General features: G+C 34.7%; 1 protein-coding gene across 1 annotated transcript in view; it reads left to right on the plus strand.

Moving 5' to 3' along the window:
- Positions 1–23,185, plus strand: part of LOC113112136 (disintegrin and metalloproteinase domain-containing protein 12-like) — a 63,633-nt gene that overhangs the window by 22,184 nt on the left and 18,264 nt on the right. The window contains exons 7-14 of the mRNA XM_026277593.1: positions 2,885–2,961; positions 5,483–5,672; positions 8,198–8,263; positions 9,291–9,362; positions 11,420–11,589; positions 11,798–11,882; positions 15,671–15,819; positions 22,934–23,111. Coding sequence (XP_026133378.1) covers positions 2,885–2,961; positions 5,483–5,672; positions 8,198–8,263; positions 9,291–9,362; positions 11,420–11,589; positions 11,798–11,882; positions 15,671–15,819; positions 22,934–23,111 — 987 coding nt within the window. The remainder of the gene's footprint in view (positions 1–2,884; positions 2,962–5,482; positions 5,673–8,197; positions 8,264–9,290; positions 9,363–11,419; positions 11,590–11,797; positions 11,883–15,670; positions 15,820–22,933; positions 23,112–23,185) is intronic.

The following is a 23,185-nucleotide window of genomic DNA, read 5'->3' on the forward strand; positions in this document are numbered from 1 at the left end:
TTCTTGAATTATTTCGACTTTATTCTTGTAATATTTCAACTTTATTCTCGAAGTATTTTGACTTTATTCTCTTAATTTCAACTTTATTCTCGAAGTATTTCGACTTTATTTTTGTAATATTTCGACTTTATTCTCAAAGTATTTTGACTTTATTCTCATAATTTTGACTTTATTCTTGAAGTATTTCGACTTTATTCTCGTAATATTTCGACTTTATTCTTGAAGTATTTTGACTTTATTCTTGTAATATTTCGACTTTATTCTCAAAGTATTTTGAATTAATTCTCATAATTTTTACTTTATTCTTGAAGTATTTCGACTTTATTCTTGAAGTATTTCGACTTTATTCTCTTAATTTCAACTTTATTCTCGAAGTATTTTGACTTTATTCGTGTAATATTTCAACTTTATTCTCAAAGTATTTTGACTTTATTCTCATAATTTCAACTTTATTCTCATAATTTCGACTTTATTCTTGAATTATTTCGACTTTATTCTTGTAATATTTCAACTTTATTCTCGAAGTATTTTGACTTTATTCTCTTAATTTCAACTTTATTCTCGAAGTATTTCGACTTTATTTTTGTAATATTTCGACTTTATTCTCAAAGTATTTTGACTTTATTCTCATAATTTTGACTTTATTCTTGAAGTATTTCGACTTTATTCTCGTAATATTTCGACTTTATTCTTGAAGTATTTTGACTTTATTCTTGTAATATTTCGACTTTATTCTCAAAGTATTTTGACTTTATTCTCATAATTTTTACTTTATTCTTGAAGTATTTCGACTTTATTCTCGAAGTATTTCGACTTTATTCTCGAAGTATTTCGACTTTATTCTTGTAATATTTCAACTTTATTCTCAAAGTATTTTGACTTTATTCTCATAATTTCAACTGTATTCTCATAATTTCGACTTTATTCTTGAATTATTTCGACTTTATTCTTGTAATATTTCGACTTTATTCTTGAAGTATTTCGACTTTATTCTCTTAATTTCAACTTTATTCTCGAAGTATTTTGACTTTATTCGTGTAATATTTCAACTTTATTCTCAAAGTATTTTGACTTTATTCTCATAATTTCAACTTTATTCTCATAATTTCGACTTTATTCTTGAATTATTTCGACTTTATTCTTGTAATATTTCAACTTTATTCTCGAAGTATTTTGACTTTATTCTCTTAATTTCAACTTTATTCTCGAAGTATTTCGACTTTATTTTTGTAATATTTCGACTTTATTCTCAAAGTATTTTGACTTTATTCTCATAATTTTGACTTTATTCTTGAAGTATTTCGACTTTATTCTCGTAATATTTCGACTTTATTCTTGAAGTATTTCGACTTTATTCTTGTAATATTTCGACTTTATTCTCAAAGTATTTTGACTTTATTCTCATAATTTTTACTTTATTCTTGAAGTATTTCGACTTTATTCTCGAAGTATTTCGACTTTATTCTCGAAGTATTTCGACTTTATTCTCGTAATATTTCGACTTTATTCTGATAATCTTAGATTTTTTTCAATGTGGCACTAAAATGCCATTGTAGTAATGAGCTTTAATACAGTCTACAGAAAATTTTCATCTCAATTCTCAATTTTCAATTCTCTCTGATCTTGCTTTATAACTAATTATAAAAAAATATTTGTATTATTATTTATTATTTTATTATTATTTTTGATTATAAAATTAAAAGTAAAAGTAAAAAAAGTAAAAAAAAGACTTTTAATGATAATAAACTTATCATATTTAACAATTTACTAATTTATTTATTTAGTATTGTATTGAATAACATACAGATGGTGGATGAGAATTAATAAAATAAAAATGCTATGAATTAATATATTTAGAAACTACAAACTTTACAAACTTACTAAATTCTACCAATTTAGTTTTTTTGTGTGTGTGGTTTTTTTGCCCAACAACACCATTTTTTGTGTTTGTTGCCCAACGCCTTCGAGAATCTCTGCCAGAGCCTTTCCCAGTCCAAACCAGACAAGTGCTGATCACTTCCTCATAAAACAAACGAATCTGTCCTGAAGAGCCTCTGGCTGTGTACAAACACACGGCGAAACTTCAGGAGCGACACTCACATTTACATGAAATCAGCAGGCACTGTGAGCAGAATACAGAAGCAGATCTATACAATCAAGAGCTAAATGTCAATAGATTTACCATGCTTTCTGATTTGATTATGTCATTCGCAATGCCTCATTTGATTGCCGCTTATTCCATTATAATAAAAGAATGAAAGTAATCAGACATTTGCTTCGTTTTTTTTTTTTTTTTTTTTTTTTGATTTTCTACGTCTTTTGACTCAAATCAAATCAAATCAAGTCTGTAATTATGTAATTAATTTGTTTGGTTTGTTTTATTCAGAATCATTTTTATTAAATTTTTTATTTAACCTTTTTTAAACCAGAAAATACTCTCTGATATTAAAAATCCCTTTCACTGGAGTGACCTGGCCAAAATGAGCAGCAATACAATACGTATACAATGCGTTTCATCACAGTACGAACAAACTAAAAACACTTAAAGCAATTACATTTCTTTGAATCATCTTCTATGACTTCTTTAGTCATTATGACTTCATTATTCATATTATGTAAGGTTTCACAGGGTTAATAGGCGATCAAACGACAAAATGTGAACCATAAAACCATTCTTAAAAAATGAAAACGCAGAAACTGTTTTATTTATTCTAATGTGTTAGCCAACAGAAATGATATTGAATCAGCTTTATTCAATACATGTAAAACAGCAGGAAGTGCAAGTGTTTTTGTGCATATGATAAATCCATTGGATCATTTACCCATACTTTACTTTAAAACACATTGATGTAAACATCTGAACCCTCTGTCTTTTGGGTCTCAGATTCACTGCTACTATCATGGCGAGGTGGAGGGTCACCCGGGGTCAGAGGTCAGCCTCAGCACCTGCACAGGACTCAGGTGAGTTAGCGGTCACACATCTGTACAATAACCTCACCTCACCACCTTCCCATGATGCACTGGGATGTTACACCAGGAAACGCCTGAGGAAAGGGCATTTTAATTACAGCGCGTGAAGTTCAGCATCCTCCAGAGACACATTACACTTCATGTTTTAATTATGAAAAAGCACACTTAGGTTTGATTCATTACCCGAGAAGGGAAATAAAGATAGTTTCAAAAGTGAAGAGTGTGATGTCGCATGAGGACGTCGCTAGTCAAGTCAACTCATATAATATAGATACAAATTACATACATTTCCAATCTTATAGTAGCCTACATTTAGACTAAATTCAAATGCAGATGGAATGGCCTACTAGAGATAAAAACTACATTTATAATGAATTAAAAAATATATTTGAAAAAAAAAATGTTTTCCTGTACGGGTCAATTCAGCTAAATTGATTCAGTTTACTTCAATAACAATGTGAAACAATTACAAAGCAAACTCAGTTCAACTATAAAGCAAGAGAAGATAATAGTGACATTATTAAACTCAGTGCAGTTCAGTGTTGATTCAGTTTAGTTCAGTAATAGTGCAAAGTTCATCAAATTATGAAAAAAGCTTAATTTAGCTTTAAACATGCTCTACAGAAAACAATAGTGAAGTTTTTCAGATGGAGTCAGTTCAGTTGCATTCAGTGTTGATATTGCAAAGCTCATTAATTACGAAACAAATGCAATTCAGCTGTAAAAGAAGAGAGCAACTTTCATATAACAGCTTGTCAGAGCCTAACCATAATAACTTTATATTAACTGATCATGCGCCACAAGAGATGCATAAAGTTGATTTTCACATTTGGAGCTGCGAGGGTGAGCGTGGCCCGGACACACGGGATTTATGACAGCGATAAAGTGTGATCCGCGTCTCCTTCCCCAGAGTCACGCCGCTTATTGTTCAGCTCTTTATTTCACCTTGACTCAGTTTTTGTGCCGCAGTAACCCTTCTCTCTCCGCCTGGCAGACAGACACAGCGCAGGTCTCCTCTGACAGAAACAGCCAAAACAAATGGCTGCTGCTTTAGTTTGGCAGCATCCAGGGTTTCCACGAGGATCTTATGCGGTGGAGAATGTAGTTTTGAAACTCCTGGAAAAGCCCAAAGCGCTCCCAGCTGAGGAGAATGTCACTTAAATTCAGCGTACGACTCAAAAGTGTGAGAAAGGTTTGCGGAGGCCGGTCCAAGAACCACAGAGTGGTAATATTAGAGCTCGGGGGAAGATTTATTTAGCCAAATATCCTACAAAATGGATCGTCTGCTGACTAACAGTGGCTTGGATGTTGAACTAAGCCGCTTTCCAAAACGTCACGCTGTCTTATTTTGTGGGAAAACGAGAAACCACTTCCTCTCACAGAAGAGTTTCTCTCGCCGTTTGTGTTAATGTTGTAAAAGCTTCTTCTGTCTCGCTCCTATTCTGTGTCTGCAGTTCCCAATAATCATAAATTATCAGTGTATTTCAGCATTTGAAAGCACATTTTGGGAAAAGTGCTGTTCAAATAAGTGCAAATATTTCACACGGTCTCTAAATTAACATGCGGTCATGAAAACTGCAAGCACAATAATTATAATAGAGTACAGATGGGGTTCCACATGAATGCTACAAATTTAATTCATAGCAGGAGGTAATGTTGTTCTGCGTTTTACCATAAAAGCTTGAAAATATTGCATTTACTTCCTGATTAGCAACACTTCCAAGAGATGCTCATTTAGAAATGGATTGGGAGACTTTAAAAAAATAAAGAAAATTAAAGACCATTAAGATTTTTAGTGCAATATGTGCATAGTCAAAAAAATTTTTAAAAATGATTTATTTAAATATATGATTTTTCTCCACATTGTGAATATGCATTTCTGTATTTAACTAAAACATGAAATTGAGAAAACTGATTAAAAATAAAGTATTATTTGGTTTATGGATAAAGTTATTGTTCTTTCTCTGTCTAGCAGATTTGTAAAAATATTAGAAAAGAATGACATTAATATAAAGTTATAATAGAATTTGACAAGTAGTTCTGCATAAATATTACAAATTTGATTAATAAGATATTGTGTTTACTTTCTTATAAGCAACTATAAATGCTACACATAGATTATATGATGCTATAATTTATTTATAAAATAGCATAGATTATTTATATTTTTGTGCAATATGTACACAGACCACAAATAGATAAGCAATATGTTTAATAAATATAGTTTTTCTCCACATTTCCATATGCATTTCTTTATTTCACTGTTCATGAGACAGGACGATTTACACATTTTACTTTGAGTATTATTTTGTTTTATTGATAAAATGTGTGTTTATCTCGGATCAGCCAAATTATGAGAGAGAGAAAATGTACGTCAAGTTAACTGCTCATATTCCCAGTAAACTAATGCATAAATGTTCTATTGTAGTGTTATATCTCTTAATGTTTACATAACTGAAACATGAACATAATCGGATGTTAACTGAACACTGTTCATTGCTTCGTTCTGCAGGGGACTGATTTCACTTGAACATGAAGTGTATGTACTGGAGCCGATGGAAGAGGGGAACACACACCGTCTTTACAGAGGAGAACATCTTAAAGTCACCCAGGGAACCTGCGGACACGGTCACAACATTTCATACCCTACAGAGATGATGAACACTACTGGAGCCGTCTTCAGCTCTCACAGCAGTCACAGGGTGAGACTTCTCTAATGTGACGCATCTCTGAATAAAACTTATGGATATTTAGCTTTAAACGATGTATGGTTTGGCTTTTATCCATGATGATTGAAAGAGAGCTGCAGTGACTCATCCAATGACGTGTGTTTGGGGCGGGACTATCTGTTTGCCTAACCAATGACAGATCATGGAATGACCAATTAAGCAAATATAGGGCGGGCACTAAAAATCTGAGAATACTTGAAAGACTTTCCCTCAGCTTTAGCTCTTTATTATTTTACTGCAACCTCTATGGCTTCTGATCTTGCACCATACACTTTTTATTTTGTTTACATTTTTATTTATTTAAACTTTTATTTTATTTTTATTGTTATATTTGTTGCATACATTTAATTTGAAATGCATCACATTACAGATATAAAATAGCTTGTTTTTAAAGTTAGTTTCGACATAGCAACACTGAATCAGTCAATAGAGTGAGTTTGGGGGCGGGACTATCTGTGTGCCTGACCAATGACGGACAGGTGGGGTGTCTCAGGAAACCTGTTCTGTTTAGTGAAGCTACTGATGCATAACGCGACAGATCTTTCTCTGTTTGGTCAGTTTAAGGACACCGAAGGATGTGTTCAGTCTTTCGCCGTGGGCTCTGAAGTGTTAAATATGACAGAAATTATTGCTGTGATCAGAATCTCAATACAAACTAACCGATTAAACACAAGAGAGTCATTTCTGAGATTCAGAAACAGGTTTTGTTCTCTCCTGAAAAGCATTTATCCACCATTTGCTACACACACAGCGGTTTCTGTGCCCGATGTTGTTGCTGACTCAATTTAGACTCGTTACTAGATACGTTTCATCAGGTCTCGCTGTGGAAGTCAAGTGTTTTTATTCAATTAGACGCTTATCAGCTTTCCTCTTCAAAGCGAAACAGGTGAAACAGTCTGGTAGGTGGTACGACCCTAATTCTTCTCAACTCGAAGCCTGACACAGACGAGTCTGGCCTTTTATTTCCATTAATGGAAGACCAGTCACTGGAAACAACGAGAGACAGCTTCCATAGAGAGCGAGAGGACTGATGCTGAATGCATGAAGACGAGGGTCACCTTCATCTTAGTCTGACCGCATTTAGAGGATCCTGCTCATGTGTTTAAACAGCCTGTACATATGTGGTTATATCTGGATATATCTAGTATTTGCATGACCAATTTGTCTGAACTCATACTAGAGACCCATTACTTCGCAGTTTAAGGATTTAGTAGTTTTCATGAATCATAAAGCCCTTTTCTTTTCACACTCCAGCTGTGAACTGAAAATTAGCGGTTATATCTGACCTATGAAGACTTTACTAGATGAAAATTGTACGACCACTACTATATATAATTTATATGCTAAATTTACAGGGGCTTGTAATACTTCATAAGTCTTTATGAAAAAAGCAGTTGTTGCATGCGTGTATAATGAGAAAGCCATTGTTGAAAACCAAAGAATAACAAATTAAAGAGTTATATGAACATAAAAAAGCTGAGAATTACTTAGAAAAACGTTTTCCCTCAGCCATAGGACTCAAATATTCTCAAAGTTTACTGGACGTTTGATTTCTTATCTTGGAGTATCCATTTTTATTTTATTTTATTTTATGTATATTTTATTTTATATATTTTATTTTTACTGTACACACACACACACACACATATATATATATATATATATATATATTTATATATGTATATATATATATATATATATATATATATATATATATATATATATATATATATATATATATATATAATTTACATAATTTATGTATTGTTTTTATTTTTAAAACATTAATACATTATATAGACGTTAAAAAATATTTTATTGTTTTAGTTTATTTACTGTATAGTTTTTTTTCTATATCAATTTGTGTCTAGATATATAAAATTTTAAATACATTTAAGTCTAGATATATTTTATTTATTTATTTATTTTAGTCAGATAGTGTCAGTAAGTGTCTACACAAAACATGATCTAACCTAGAAAGGACATTTATGTTATATAGCATTTGCTTTCACTAATTCCCTTACAGTACATCAATTTGTGTCCTTTTAGTCATTAGTGACTTCAATATTATCCTAAAATGTGTAAAATAGTAATAGATAGGTGAGAATTACTTGAACGACTTGAAAAGAGACGTTTATAAAGTAAGACAAGTGGGTCTTTCACATGCGTAAATGAGATTGCCAGGCAATCTGAAGGCTGTTAAAGTGAACGGTCTCCTGGAAAGCCCATGGCGGTGGATCAGATGTAGTTTGAGGGCATTGCTGAACCCAGAAGTGGATGTTCAATCACAAACTGCTCTGTTAATAGAGGACACATTCGGAAGAGAGCTGAAGACGTCACCTCTTCTCCTTAAAGGCCATATAGACTCATAGCTAAATGGGCCTTGGGAGATTTTATGAAAGCGTCTTGAGTACTGGCTCTATTAACTGTGTCCTTCAAAAGAAGAGGGTGAAGTTCTCTCTTAATCATGTTCTTTCTGTCGTTCTTTCTCCCTGCAGCATAAAAGAGACGCTCAGAGCAGCACCAAGCATGTGGAGTTGATCATCGTCGCAGACAACCGCGAGGTAATGAAAAGACGCCTTCAATCATCTAATTCAGCGGCTCTAAACTAGTGGGTCGTGACCCAAAAATGAAATGCAGATCTGCTTTACTTGGGTCAAAGACATCAGCGATGCTCAGAGCAATCGATAGCTAACCATATAATGCTGCTCATCCTCAAAAACCAGATCAAAACTACCTCAAGTAAAAGGAAATTAAATCCAGACTATATGCAACAAAGGTAAACGTTGTATTTCAGAAGCTGATTTATTGGTTGCCAAGAGCATGAAACCATCAATACATCTATCCATCCATCCATCCATCCAATTTATACATTTTAAAAATTAAATAAAGTTTTTATAATTATTTAGAAATGAAAATTTTTTTAAATGTTAAACAAGTTTTTTAATTTTCAATTTTTAATAAATCATTTAATAGTGTTTAAATAACTGTATGGCCCTGGACCAGTTGATTTTCACTAAATTAAATCATTGTAACTCAATTCATAGGCGTGAGACTTCCGTAGCTGCGTCAGTGAAAGGTCGTGACCCCTCGACGTTGAGTTTAAGAAAGTCAAGAGGTCAAAGGTCAAAGCAGATTAGCAGGTCATCGCTTGTTTGGACATGAAATGAAGACGGCCGGCTGCAATCTCTTGACCTCTTTACAGACTGTTTGTAATGTGCATTAAGAAACACTTTGTTTAGAGTATAATTCTTTCTACCTTTCAAATATCCCGTCCTGTGGTGCTTTATAGACAACAACAAAACGTGTTAAAGAAAGAGTTAGAGATTTGCTCATTTTTTGCAATCAAGCTTCTGTCCTGATTTTTGTCTCTCCTGCAACAATCACAGCAATCTTAGGTGACACATTTCCAGTCTGTGCTTTTATTTTGTAAAACTGACAGTCTGGACTTCAAACACTGCTGGACGTGTTTGGCTCAACATCTGTGTGCCGCTGCCCATGGAAAATGAATTACCTCATGTGACATTTACCAGAGCTGGCCAGTGAACGGCACATTTGGCTGCAGTTTAAAGACTTTTTTTATCCTTTCAGTATCAGAAACAGGGGAAAGACGTGGAGAAAGTGAAACAGAGGCTTGCTGAAATAGCAAACTACGTGGACAAGGTAAACTTGGAAGGCATGTCAACATGTTTAATGAATGAATGAGTAATTAATACTTGCAGAAAACATAATTTGGGAGGAAAATTATTATGTTAACTTGAAATTTTTCTTATTTAGTCATTCTTATCTGCATTTTAGCATTCAAAAAACAAGCAAGAAAATTCTGTGTGGTAGGTACATATTTGTGCAACAACATTCACGTATATATTTAGTAAGAATAAATAAGTGCAATAGATATATATGCAAATATTATATGTAATAATTATATACAATCTGAATATATGAATGTAAATCGAATTGCATAGTTGTAAGTCTGAATATATAGACCTCAATGTATAAATATCAATTTTGAATACATAAAAGTAAATCTAAATGCATTAGTTATTAGTCTGAAAATATAGAAGAAAAACAGAATATACAGTTATACATCTGAATGTATGCATGTATATTGTATGTAGCCATACTTCTGAATATGTAAATGTAAATTGAATTATATACAATTTGAATATATAGATTCAAAACTGAAAATATAAATGTAAATCATGAATGTATAATGTAATTCTGAATATGTCATAGTTATGAGTCTGAATATATATATTTGTAACTATATATTAGGGGTGTAACGATACGCGTATTCGTATTGAACCGTTAGGTACGACGCTTTCGGTTCGGTACGCGGTACGCATTATGTATACCGAACGGTTCGTTGGAGTATTTAATTATATTTGAAAAAAAAAAAAAAAGAGAGAGAGAGAAATATAATGATATGCGTTCAACAAGGTAGCCCAATAACCCAAACAACGTAACAGGCAACGCCCCTGACACTCCCGAAGAAGAAAAAAACACCATCTTATATGTTTATGTTAGGCTACTCAGCAGGCGCTCGCTCACTCAGTACGCGCTGAAGGCTCGTTGCAAAATAGCCAATGCGTTTAACAGACTAGAAATGAGAAGATCCTCCAATAACCAACAGGTCTGGTGTTTGGGTGCACTTTGGATTCCCTTTAAGCTATAATGGTGATGGCAAGAGAGTGGTGGATAAAAAAACAACGGTATGTCGCATCTGCAACATGACAGGGTACACTTATATTTCTGGTCTGTTAAATGCATTCGACATTTTGCAACGAGCCTTCAGCGCGTGCTGAGTGAGCGAGCGCCTTAGGGGCCGTTCACATATCGTGCCTAAAAACGCATGGAAAACGCTAAGCGCGTCTTTCTCCTCCTTTCCAAAGCGCTCGGGCAGAAGCGCTCATGAGGCGTCTGTCTTTGCTAAGCAACAATGACGTGCTCTCTCCATGAGACGCGGAAATTTCAGCGAAGGATAAATGGATTTGCAGCTCTAAAAATCGCTTGCAGTAGCTCTGCTACTAAATTTATTTCAAAATTGCAATCCATATACAACTATGATCAGCTGTTCCTTCATCTTGGCTGAGCTCTCAACGTTGTTACGGGAAAGGATGAAGCTGATTGGTTGGTTCTTGTCACATGACCCGCGGTGCGCTTGCGGCATTCTGAAAAGTTGAGATGTTTTTACATTTTGCTGTATCTAAAACGTATCGAACCGAACCGAACCGAACCGTGACATCAGTGTATCGTATCGAACCGAACCGTGAATTTTGTGAACCGTTACACCCCTACTATATATATAAATATAGTTACAAGCTTGAATATAATAATGTTAATTATGAATATACAGTTATAACTCATTATAGGCCTCTATTGTAAATCAGAATGTGTTTATAAATCTTTAGTATACAGAGTTATAATTCTAAAATATGTGTATATTGCAATATTATAAATATAATATTTATAAATCCTGAATATACGTATTGAAAATCTAAATGTGTATTATCTACATCTTAATATAAAAACGTATTTAGTACATTTTTATGTTTTTTAGAGGATTTCTAGCATGTCTTTGGCAAATAATTGGCCAAACAAAATTACACATAGATGCATATTTGTGAAAATTGTGTATTTTTAAAGTGAGTTTTCCCCCCTTGAAGCATCTGCTTAAATCTGCTTTAAATTTGCTGATGGCAAGCGCTGCCGTGTTTCAGTTTTACAGATCTCTGAATATCCGTGTGGCTCTGGTGGGGCTGGAGGTGTGGAGTGACGGAGACAAATGCTCCATCACACAGGATCCCTTCACATCGCTCCATGAGTTCCTGGACTGGAGAAAACTCAAGCTGCTCCCCCAGAGACCACACGATAACGCTCAGCTCATCAGGTTTGACTGCTAAACACATTTACTGCTGAGGGCCGGCAGGTGGAAAACACAGCACCAGAATCAATGCAGCTCTTCTTCCAGGAAGAATTGCTTTACTGTTTATTATTTTGAAACGTTGAAAAATGCATGAGGTTTTACTCACATAATTGTATCTAAAACACTTTACACACAGCCTGCTGTAGATGAACTTTGTGTTTTCTCTCTTCAGTGGCGTTTACTTCCAGGGCACCACCATCGGCATGGCTCCCATTATGAGCATGTGCACTGCGGAGCAGTCAGGGGGCATCGTCATGGTGAGTGACATCTGTCAATCATTCTTGATGGCATGGAGCTTTATTGATATTTTTGAGCATTTCAAATTTTTGATGTTTTGTATTAATATATATATATATTTGTATATATATATAGGTCTTTTTTTAACATTACGTGTGACGTTTTATTTGAATAGAGTTGATTCATTTAAAAACAAACAGTGTTTGGAATAACAGCGTTTAAAAGAATGGCGTTAGGTAACGACATTATTTTTTCAGTAACGGGTTTAATCTAACCAATTACTTTTCCCGTCGTTACAACGCCGTTAACATTACTGAACGTGAAATGCGGTGCGTTACTATGCATTGATTTAATAAACTATGCAATCCGAACGCACTGCTCACACAGCGAGCAGGTGGGTTAATAACGAGATAAGACATTATGATTGGCTAAGGCAGAGTCATGTGTTTCATGGTAGCCAATGAGAGCCAGTGTTTTTACACACATGCCAGCACATGCGCCAGCAGTGCCAAACACACACACGCACACACACACACACGCAACAGCTAAACAGAGATTCGCAGCAGCAGCAGAAATGGCGAGTCAGGAGCAATCCGATGAAAAGTTGGCATTTTCAAGGTGGAGATATAAGCACTAATTCAAATTCATTGTGGTCAAAGGCAAGAACGTGCATGTAATGTGTAGATGTAATGTGTGACACGCATCTACAAAGCTAGTGGCCAAAAACACTTTTCTTACAAAGATAATACTTGAAGTGCAGGATAAAACTCTTGCTGTCTGTTGACGTGCAATAAATATTGAAAGTTATGTACGAACACTTGTCTGTTCTACTCATTTCAAATGACTTGTGAAAACTGCTAAAAAACAAAAAAACGAATTGTTTGACATATTGCAAGTTTTTTTTTTTTTTTTTTTTTTACAGTAACGCAAATAGTTACTTTCCCTGGTAACGAGCTACTTTTAATATAGAGTAATTCAGTTACTAACTCAGTTACTTTTTGGAAAAAGTAGTGAGTAACTGTAACTAATTACTTTTTTAAAGTAACGTTCCCAACAGTGAAAACAAATAATTTTTTTTTTGTGTGCAATGTTTTAATTTAAATGTGCATATATATATATATAGAGAGAGAGAGAGAGTGAGAGAGAGAGAGAGATTGATAGAAAGTGAAAAATAAATAAAAGATATGTATATATTTAATATAAATAAGTGTGTGTGTGTGTGTGCGCATGGGTGTGTGTGTGATTTAAAAAGTGTGTGTGTTTGTCAAACAATAAAAAAATCTAAATCACATTTTTCTGACATAATTTAATATTATTTTGTCCAATTGAATCTCTACATGAATAAAGAAACAACATAAAGATGGTAGATGTCTCTAAGTACATTTTCCCCTCAATTTTCCCCATTTTTATAGCCACTGACCATCACAGTGAAATTTAAAGCCATTATTTTTAACATTTAACAGGCAATATTATAAATTATGTATATATATATATATATATATATATATATATATATATATATATATATATATATATATATATATATATATATATATATATAGAATGTACTTTTATGTATTACACATCATGCCTCTATTATATGTATTTTTAGTCCCAATGCAAGTATGATTTAGTTCTTGAATCCCGAGGTCATCTGAGGCTGTTTTGCTATCTAACTTTTAGGTGATCGTCTCCTCTTTTACTGTGTCAAATGAGGACAGTAACTAAATCAGCACGGCCGTCTCCAGACGCTTCTCTTAAATCAAGCCAACACACTGATCACACAGCAGCACTCCACCAAAACACCGCCGAGACACAAAATCAGAGCAGATAGTTCAGATCTATAGCTAGCTAAACTAATAACACCTCTGGTTTAATAGCACAAACTATTGCGTTCATCCTGCTTGCGTGTGTTTCATGTGTAAAATTGACCATCTCAATTTTTGTGTTTTGATTGAGCGTCCCATTATATGAAGCCTCTCCATTATAGATCATTATGGTCAAATGTGGTTTCTCCCAAAATATTTAGTCTTTGTCAGTCAAAAGAGCAGACATGCATGTTTTCTTCATTGACTCGTTCATCGGATGTGTTTTATTTCCTTTGGCCGCCTCTTGAATGTCAGACTTTTGTTTTTGCTGTGTGATTGAGTGGAGTTGCCACCACAAAAGCCACAGTATTTCACCAAAACATGGCACGATCTCATGACATCTCCTGTTCGGAAGAGGTTATGTCCTCATTTGACCAGTTCCCACTAAACTGAACTAAAGCTTCCTGAAAATGCAGTGAGATACACAGACATCAGCAGATTATACGATAGTGTTCAGCTTCCCGGAAAATCTCACATCCAGTGGAAATAAAACTCACAAAAGGCCATCAAAAGAGATTCAACGGAGACTTCTGCCCGAGTCTCCTGCTTCTCTGATTTTTATGCTCCAAAAAAAAAAAACTCCAGCAATCTGCGTTCAGACATAAGCATATTTTAACTAACGAGGCTTTCGGAAATGCAATTTGCTGTTTTCCTGCTCGATTTCAAAGTGATCTGGTTCTTTTAACACCCTCTAAATGGACTTTACACGCTCCTGTCCGTCAAACGCTCATCTACTGTGAAAGCAAATTGCATCATGCATATTTAAATCAAGTCGTTCCTTTCTTAACAAACGTGCATCCTTTCTATGCAAATGAGGCTTGTTATAGAATGTGCTGGATTCATAAGCATCAGCATTTTTGTCTGACACAGTTATAAATGCACAAAGCTGGCAAGAGATTGTGCCTTATAGGCAATATAATCTATGGTTCAAAAGTTTGAGGTCGGTAAAATTTTGACTCTTTTGCTCACTGATGCTACATTAATTTGATAAAAAAAACCACAGTAAAACACATTTTTATATATTAAAATATGTAATTTATTCCTGTGATAAAAGCTGAATTTTCAGCACCATTACTCCAGTCTTCAGTGTCACATGATCCTTCAGAAATCATTCTGATATGCTGCTCGAGAAGCATTTCTGGTTATGATCAATGTTGAAAACAGTTGTGCTGCTTCATACACTGAAAAACAGTTTTTGTGTAGTAAACTTCCCAGGGAAAATTTTAAAGAATTTGAAAGTAACACATAGAATAGAATTCTGAATTTAGAATTTTGATTTTATTCAGGTTTTTTGAAAGTTCAAAAGAGTAGCATTTATTTGAAACATAAAAAAATTCTTTACTGTCACTTTTGATAAATGCACCCTTGATGAGTAAAATCATTAATTTCTAACCAACCCTAAACTTTTTAAATCATTTTGTTCCAGAGACTCTTTAGTTCTACTTTCTCTCTTTAATAAAACGTTCCTCTGCACATTCATGCTCATAATCCCTCAGAACTGAACTGGATCTCGTGGTTTTCACGTGTTTGGCAGACACGTCCTCACCAAAGCGACAGTAATTGTGTCTGTCCTGCCTCTTCAGCACACACCCTTCCTCAAACAAAGCCTGCAGAACGGTCTGCAATTACAGCAGCGGATCTCCAGTTATGCTGCTCTGACAGATTTGTGCTGAAGTAATTATAAAGGCCGTTAGCGTCTGCTCATTACGGATCTCATGTTAAAGTGTTTTCTGAGAGAAAAACAAACGCGATGGAGGAGAGATGTGGGGGTTAACTGTAATCTGGAACAGGACGGATAACGCCTCGCGGGTCTCTGGGGTCGCGGAGGAAGAAATTGCTCTTGTTTGTTTTAAATTGAAATTGATTGCTTGTTTGAATTCACCGAGCATTTATTTTTATTGTGTTTGACTGATGGTTTTCTCGCTCTCTTGTTCTTCTAGGATCACTCCGATAACCCTCTCGGTGCCGCGGTTACTTTGGCTCATGAGCTCGGACACAATTTCGGCATGAACCACGACACGCCGGAGCGCGGCTGCGGCTGCAGGGCCACGGTGGACCGCGGCGGGTGCATCATGACCCCCTCCACTGGGTGAGAACACTGCACTGGTTCTGCAATGGGATCCTTAAAGCTGATGTGTGTCATTGTTTTTATGTTCAGTCCAATATTCCTTTCTCGGTTTAATGTGCTATAATAAGGACATTCACAATTTCACACCGAGGCTCTGTGATGCAAAAATATATTTTTTATTAATATTTATTATATTTATATTTTCTACACATAACAAATATTAAAAAAAAAAAAAAAAATATATATATATATATATATATATATATATATATATATATGTATTTTAATTATACATTTTGATGTCATAAGTTGACAATTGTTTTAGATATTTTTAAAATAAAGTATGAATATTCCATATAACCATGCCATATATATATATATATATATATATATATATATATATAGTATATATTAATATTATTAAATATCAATATTTTTATATTTATATATTTTACAAATTATTTATATATTTAAATATTAATATATGTTTTTCTTTTTTTAAACTAATCTAAACGAGATGTGAGGTTTCAGAAGCAAATTATTAAATATATTATTAATATATAATACAATATTTATATTAAAAAAATAATTTAAAGGAATGTTTTACATAAAAGATTACATTCTGTAATTTTCTCACCCTAGTTTTGTACCAAATCTGTATGACTGTTTATCCTCAGCAAAACTTTAATAAAAACATAATTTTTTTCCCACAATATTTTCTTTTAAGTAATTGAACTTTTTTTTATGTGAAACATAGTTTGTTGTTATTAGGATGCTATTTTTGCTTTCAGCAGAAGAATAAACAGCCCACAGTAAAAGTTCTGTGTAAAATCACGTCAAACCCATCAGCTGACTTTATCAGTGTGAATCAGTTTCTTATTCCATTTTACCCAGAATGCTCAGCCTGCTCAGCACATGATGGCTCTGTCTTTTTCTGCCTTGTTACTCCGTAATGAGCTCCATTTGGTCATCTGCACAACAGCAGACTTTAACACCACAGCGGGACAGCATTAGCCTTTAGCCTTTAGCCACGCGCTCATTAGCATGCTTCCTGTTGACCCGCTGGTTCATGACGTCTGCATCACACAAACCAGCTGAGAGTCGTTTCATAAACACATCTGAGCTCGTGCGCCTCGTTGCTTATTTATTCTGTCATCTGTTAGACGGGACGACAGGTTTACGGTCAGATGTTCTGCGAGCTGTGATGAAGAAACAACTCTAAACACATGAATTAAACACATTCGTAAACATGGAGTCAATTTTAGCACATGCTGAATAAATTCGTTAAACAATAAGGATTTGATTAACCTCTTTTTAGGAATAAACTCACTTTTTTAGTAGCACATATCTACTCGTCAGAAAGTGATTGTGTATTTCTGGGAATGTTATTGTTTTATGGATCGAGGATAATATATATATACAATTATATATACAATATATACAATTATCATCAGTTAAAAGACATTTTCTAATGCCGATTGTCATTGTTGTCTGAATAAAGTCAAAATCAAGAAGAACATGTGAAACCAACAAAAACGTATAGATTTTCAACTTTATTGTTGGCTTTTTATTGTACAGAAGTAGGGTGGCCATATGCGCCGTTTAATGCACGCCACTGGGTGGCGTCTGGACTTCCCGGTCAGAGGGCACCTGTCCATCAAAAGCTCACTATCCAATAAGAGTAGATCACTGTTAAGCCCGCCCCTACGAGAGGTTTGTGTCAAAACACCAAACGAAAAACTGGGAAACGTAAGCCAAATCTGTGGCAATGAATTCAGAATCCACGATTAGCGAAAACGAATCTTTGAAAAACATTAACAAAGAATGAGTTCATTTTTTTTTTTTTCATTTTCATTGTGTTTTTCTTCTTTTGTAATGGCATATTTTTGATAGTTTCTGAAAAAGTCACGTTCAGTTTTATAAAGTTTCATTCATTATTATTGAAACAAATGTTATTCCGTACTGCTTCAGGTATAGAGACATTAAAGCGTGGCATTCCCAAGAAATGGTTTGCTGCAGTTTTGAGTCTGTGATAGTCATTGTCTTGTGTGCTTCCAGGCAAGTAAAACATACATTTGCAAAGCCATGTAAGATATTCTCATGAGGCAGATGGTTGTGCACCGGCCAACTCAACTCAGCATCCTCTAGTGTGTATCAGTTCATCCTCACCAGTGTTTTAGCTGGATGCACCCATGAAAAACCCAAAACGCGACTCTCCTAATAAGAAGGTGTCACGAAGTACAGAACGAGAAAAACAGATCTGATCCAGAAAATAAGAAACATATTTTCAGTGTATTTGTACAAATGAGAATCTGGAATCAGACAATTAAGACGGATATTTCTTCTATTACAGAGCATTAGTCTGCATCTCCTCTAACAGAGCTTTCATAGATCAAAGCATCAATGAATTTAACTTCACAGCAGGTGCTCGTTTACGAGCTTCACATCTATGTAATTGCATTAATTAAGACGTGAGTGGTGAATATCCCTCTGAGCTTTGAAGCAGCGCCTTCTGATCTTCTGAAGGAATCTGATCCCAAGTAGCTGGACTTTATCAGCACTTATTCTGAACAAGCACCGCCCACTCAGACAGGAAGAGACTGTTTGATTGACAGCTCAAGCCACCAGTATGAAGTTTTCAATGTGCAGATCTGAATTGACTCCTTTAAATTTATGAGTGTGAATCGAAAAGGCCAAGTTGAATTGTAATGACATGAACAGAAATCTCCTGAATTGTAATTTAAAGACATTTTAGGTAATGTACACAGGGAGATGCAGTGTCCATCGCTCTGGTTCACAAATAACTAGTAGATCATATTGGTCATACAGTAAATGCATAAGAAAAATGAGTATTCCCAGGATCATATTTAAGGGGGAAAAATACTCATCAGAGCTTAATTTTTAAATATATTTAGTTGTACATGTAAAGTTCTTAAAATACAAGTTTAGGAAAGTACAGATGTTTTTTTTTAAGTATTTTAATAAATATAAATCATTATTTTATAAAACAAACTTCTGTGTTTCAGACTGGAAAACAACATTTCCCACAATACATTAACTGTGTTGAATTTGTTTCTTTTTTTCTGATTAATACATGATACACATATATAAATAAATTATTATGACATAATTATCTACTTTCACTCAATTCTGCTTTCTGTTTGCTACCCCAATTCAAATTCATTTAGCATTTTAGAACTTATTTCTAATCTCGTTTCAGTACACTCATTAAAAAAAAAGTGCATTTCAGTTTGTGTTTGGAAACAAAAACAATTTGAAATCGGAAGGGACTAAACTCAATATGAGACATAATCAAAACTAACAAAATACAATGAAAGTCAATGGGGTCAAATGTTGTCTGGACCCCACTGTTCTTAAAAATATGGTCTTTAATGTCCATGCATGTTCAGAACATCACGAGGAAGAGTAAATGAACAGAACTCATTATTTTTAACTGAACTCTCTGTTTAAATATTACATAAACACTGATGTAGTGTTACTTTATAGGCGACTCTCTCCTTTGAGCCCACAGCCGCTGTGGCTCCTAACGCTGCTATATTTGTTCCTGTGTTTCTGTTGAGCGTTTGGAAGCTCCTCCTTCCCTCGTAGAGAACAAACCGCACTCACATTAGTGAAATCTCCATTATGCGGGCCTCCTGTTGAGCACGGTCCAGAGGAGGTGTTTGAGAGCTTAGACACACTCGAGTCACTGTGGCTTATCTCTGGGTTGGCATCAGGAGGCAGGAGGAAGCATCTGCTTATCTCTCACCCTCCTGAAGGCTCATGCCGCCCTACAGTTGATCCAGCGAGCATGAGGGCCGATGCAAGCCAGATTTCAGTGCTCGAGTTTGCCCCGTGGACTCAGTGCGCCTGCCAGGAACAAAGCGAACATCCCAGTATTCGCTGACTCTGACGCATACTAATGGCCACAGCAAAGCCAACTGGATTCTGAAGCAAACGCTGGTCCGTGCTGAAAAGAGAAGCTGTAGATGTGAGGATGTAGGAGGAAAACGCTGCCTAGCTGAATTTATTGAACACTTGTTACACGTTCAGTTTAAAGAGATGTTTTGCCATTGCAAACCTTTACGAATGTCATACAGGTTACATTGATGGAAAGAAACATTATTGTGTCAGTGAGTTTTACATGCTTTTCTCTCCAGAAAGTTATTGCACTTTAAAACTATGTAAAGAAAAAACATATGTATTTTTTTTTCTATTTTATTTTATTTGTTTTTATCTTTTATTATTTTATTAATTGCCATAGAATTGCATGAAGTTCACACACACGCACACAAACACACACACACACACACACACACACACATACATTTTTTCCAGTATTTAATATATCAAATGCTGTATTTCATAGCATTATTTGTGTATCAGCAATGTTAGCCTTCATATTAATTAGTATTGGATCAAAAAGAAAGAGGACAAAAGTATCATCACTTCTAATATTTAGCTAGTAAATGTAGACCAGAATGGATTACAGTATCTGTTACGGTTATACAGTAAATCAAATAAAGCAGTATTGAGAAGAAAATGATCAAAATGCTAAATATTTTGGACAATTTACATAGATGGTATCTATGTGATGTTAATTTGTACAAGAAAATTTCATATAGTCATGGCTGATGTTGGAAATCCAGACCAGAACCAGTCAACCTGGACGTATTTCTGCGGTTCCTGTCCCCATGCAGTGTGTTTGACAGCACTGACAGATATTTCTAAGACGCACCACACACATCACAATCACATCAGAGCCAATCAAAGCCGTCTGTGCCAAACAATCTCAATAATTCAAGAGCTATTACAGAATACAAACTCATCACAATCACACAGGACTCGAGTAATCTTCTACCTCGAGAAGAAAATCAAGTTACAACAGACGTGTTATGAGTTTCCGTCTGAAGAACACGCATTAAAGTTTCCAGTCTGTTCTTCATCTTTAGCCAGTTATGCATGTTTTATGTATTTAAAGAAGTAATATTCAACAGCGGTGCAGTCTGAAGATGAACTCTGATGCTTTTCCTGTTCATGCAGAAGCACTGAGGCATGCTGGGATTGCAGTCAGTCTTATGCTCCAAAGGATGCATTTGTTAGAAAAAAAAAATGTAATGTTGCAAAATATTATTATGATTCATAATATGTCTTATAGTGTAATATATTTTAAAAAAAAACTATTTATTTCTGTGAAGCGCAGCTGTTTTTTCAGCATCTTTACTTCAGTCTTCAGTGTTACACGATCCTTCAGAAATCATTCTCATATGATGATTTGCTGCTTATCAAATATTTATTGTCATCAAAGTTGTGCTGCTTAATATTTTTTGTGGAAAATGTGACACATTTCTACTATATATATATATATATATATATATATATATATATATATATATATATATATATATATATATATATATATATATATATATATATATATATATATATATATATTTTTTTTTTTTTTTTTTTTTTTTTTTTTTTTTGATGATGATGATGATTAAAAAACATTTCTGTGTCTTTTGATAAATGTAATGCACCCATGCTGAATACAAAAAATTTCTTATTGGCCCCAAACTTGGCAATAAATGAATGGCATTTATTATTGATTGTATTGAAAACAGTATTTGTGAATATACTGTACATATTTAGTGTATGAATATTTTGCTTTAATGCCCATAGTCTGTGTAAATATCTTGTATAAATACAGTATTATTAATATTAATTTGCATCGCTCGCGGTGCATCATAGTAATTCATTTCTATTTTTCATGGGTTTGAACTTTATTCAAATTTAAAATAAATTAGTCTCCATAATGATATTTGGCATAGCATGCAGCACAAATAGTTTAATATTCTTAGATTAAGTAATTTTGGATAACAAAGTGTCTCTGAACATCTCTTTGCATTTAGCACTGAACCTCCAGATCTACAGCATGTGTTGTAACTCAACTAATCATACTGATTTAATTCATCAGGATGTTTAGTGCTGTAGCATTCAGTGTGTTAATGAAACCGGCCGACTGCAATGATTCACACGTGCATTGAGGTCTGCAATCACCATACCTAAATCCTCCTAAAATCCCTCCCTGATCACAGATGGTCTTCACCATCATCAGCCAGTCTCGTAATATGCACCATATGCTTCTCTCTGGGAGCTCGATCGCATCGCTGTCAGTCACAAACGAGGGCTGTAATTTCTCTGGCTGTTGGGTTGTTTGTAAACTTGGGATTTCGTCACGTAGACGCTGGAGCGAAACATTTTGTTACGCTCCACAGGGTAGCAGTGATATTCAGAGTGGATTTGTGGGCCACTTTTACTGTGTTATTGTGTGTGTGTAATTGCAGTGAAATCATCTCCACCATGTGCGGAAGTGTGGGAAACAGAAAACTGAAGTACTTAAGAACTAGTTTTACAATTTCTGAAGAAAATACGATGTCTGTGCATTCAAAACTCACCTTGCTTTTTTTCTTACTTTTTTGGTGTGCATTGCGATGCAATTTCTAGGTTGCAATAGTGATATTTGTGCAATCAAACACTACATTAGAATCTTGGTTTGTTGGATAATTCAGTCCAAATTAAACGCACAGACACACACACACACACGTTTGTTTTTGTGAAAAGTGGGGACATCCCATAGGTGTAATGGTTTTTATACTGTAGAAACTGTATATTCTATCGCCATTCACCAACCCTACACCTAACCCTAACCCTCACAGGAAACTTTGTGCATTTTTATTTTCTCAAAAAAAACTCATTCTGTATGATTTATAAGAGTTTTGAAAAATGGGGACATGGGTTATTTCCTCATAAGTCACCCTCTCCTTGTAATACCTGTGTCATACCCATGTCATTATACAGAGTTGTGTTCTGATATGTCACAAAAACAAGAGCGCACACACACATACACACACAATCTAGTGAATCAGTGTGATTTCTTACAGACGCAGGATTCATAAATATCTCTTATCTGTCGCTGTTCTCTCCTCTGGGCCTTGTTTCATTGGTCCTCACTTACAGGATGATGTCATTTTCTTGGCAAGAGTTCCGCTGCCTGATTGGTCCGTTTATTAGTGCATATGTTGAATGTTTTCTTGAAAAGCATCCCTGAGGAAATATTTCTGCTTTCTTTCAGGTATCCTTTCCCTACGGTCTTCAGTACGTGCAGTAAGAAGGATCTCGCGGCGAGTTTGGAGAAAGGTGTGGGCATGTGTTTGTTCAACATGCCGGAGGTGAAGGTGCTCTACGGAGGCCAGAAATGTGGAAACGGATATGTCGAGGAGGGAGAGCAGTGCGATTGCGGAGATCTGGAGGTACATCAGAGCTCATGTGTGTATGTTTTGTCTTCAAAAACATATTTCATCCAGACATCCAGACATGTTGCATG

The sequence above is a fragment of the Carassius auratus genome, chromosome 12 (genome assembly GCF_003368295.1).
Source record: "Carassius auratus strain Wakin chromosome 12, ASM336829v1, whole genome shotgun sequence".
Lineage (NCBI taxonomy): Eukaryota > Metazoa > Chordata > Actinopteri > Cypriniformes > Cyprinidae > Carassius > Carassius auratus.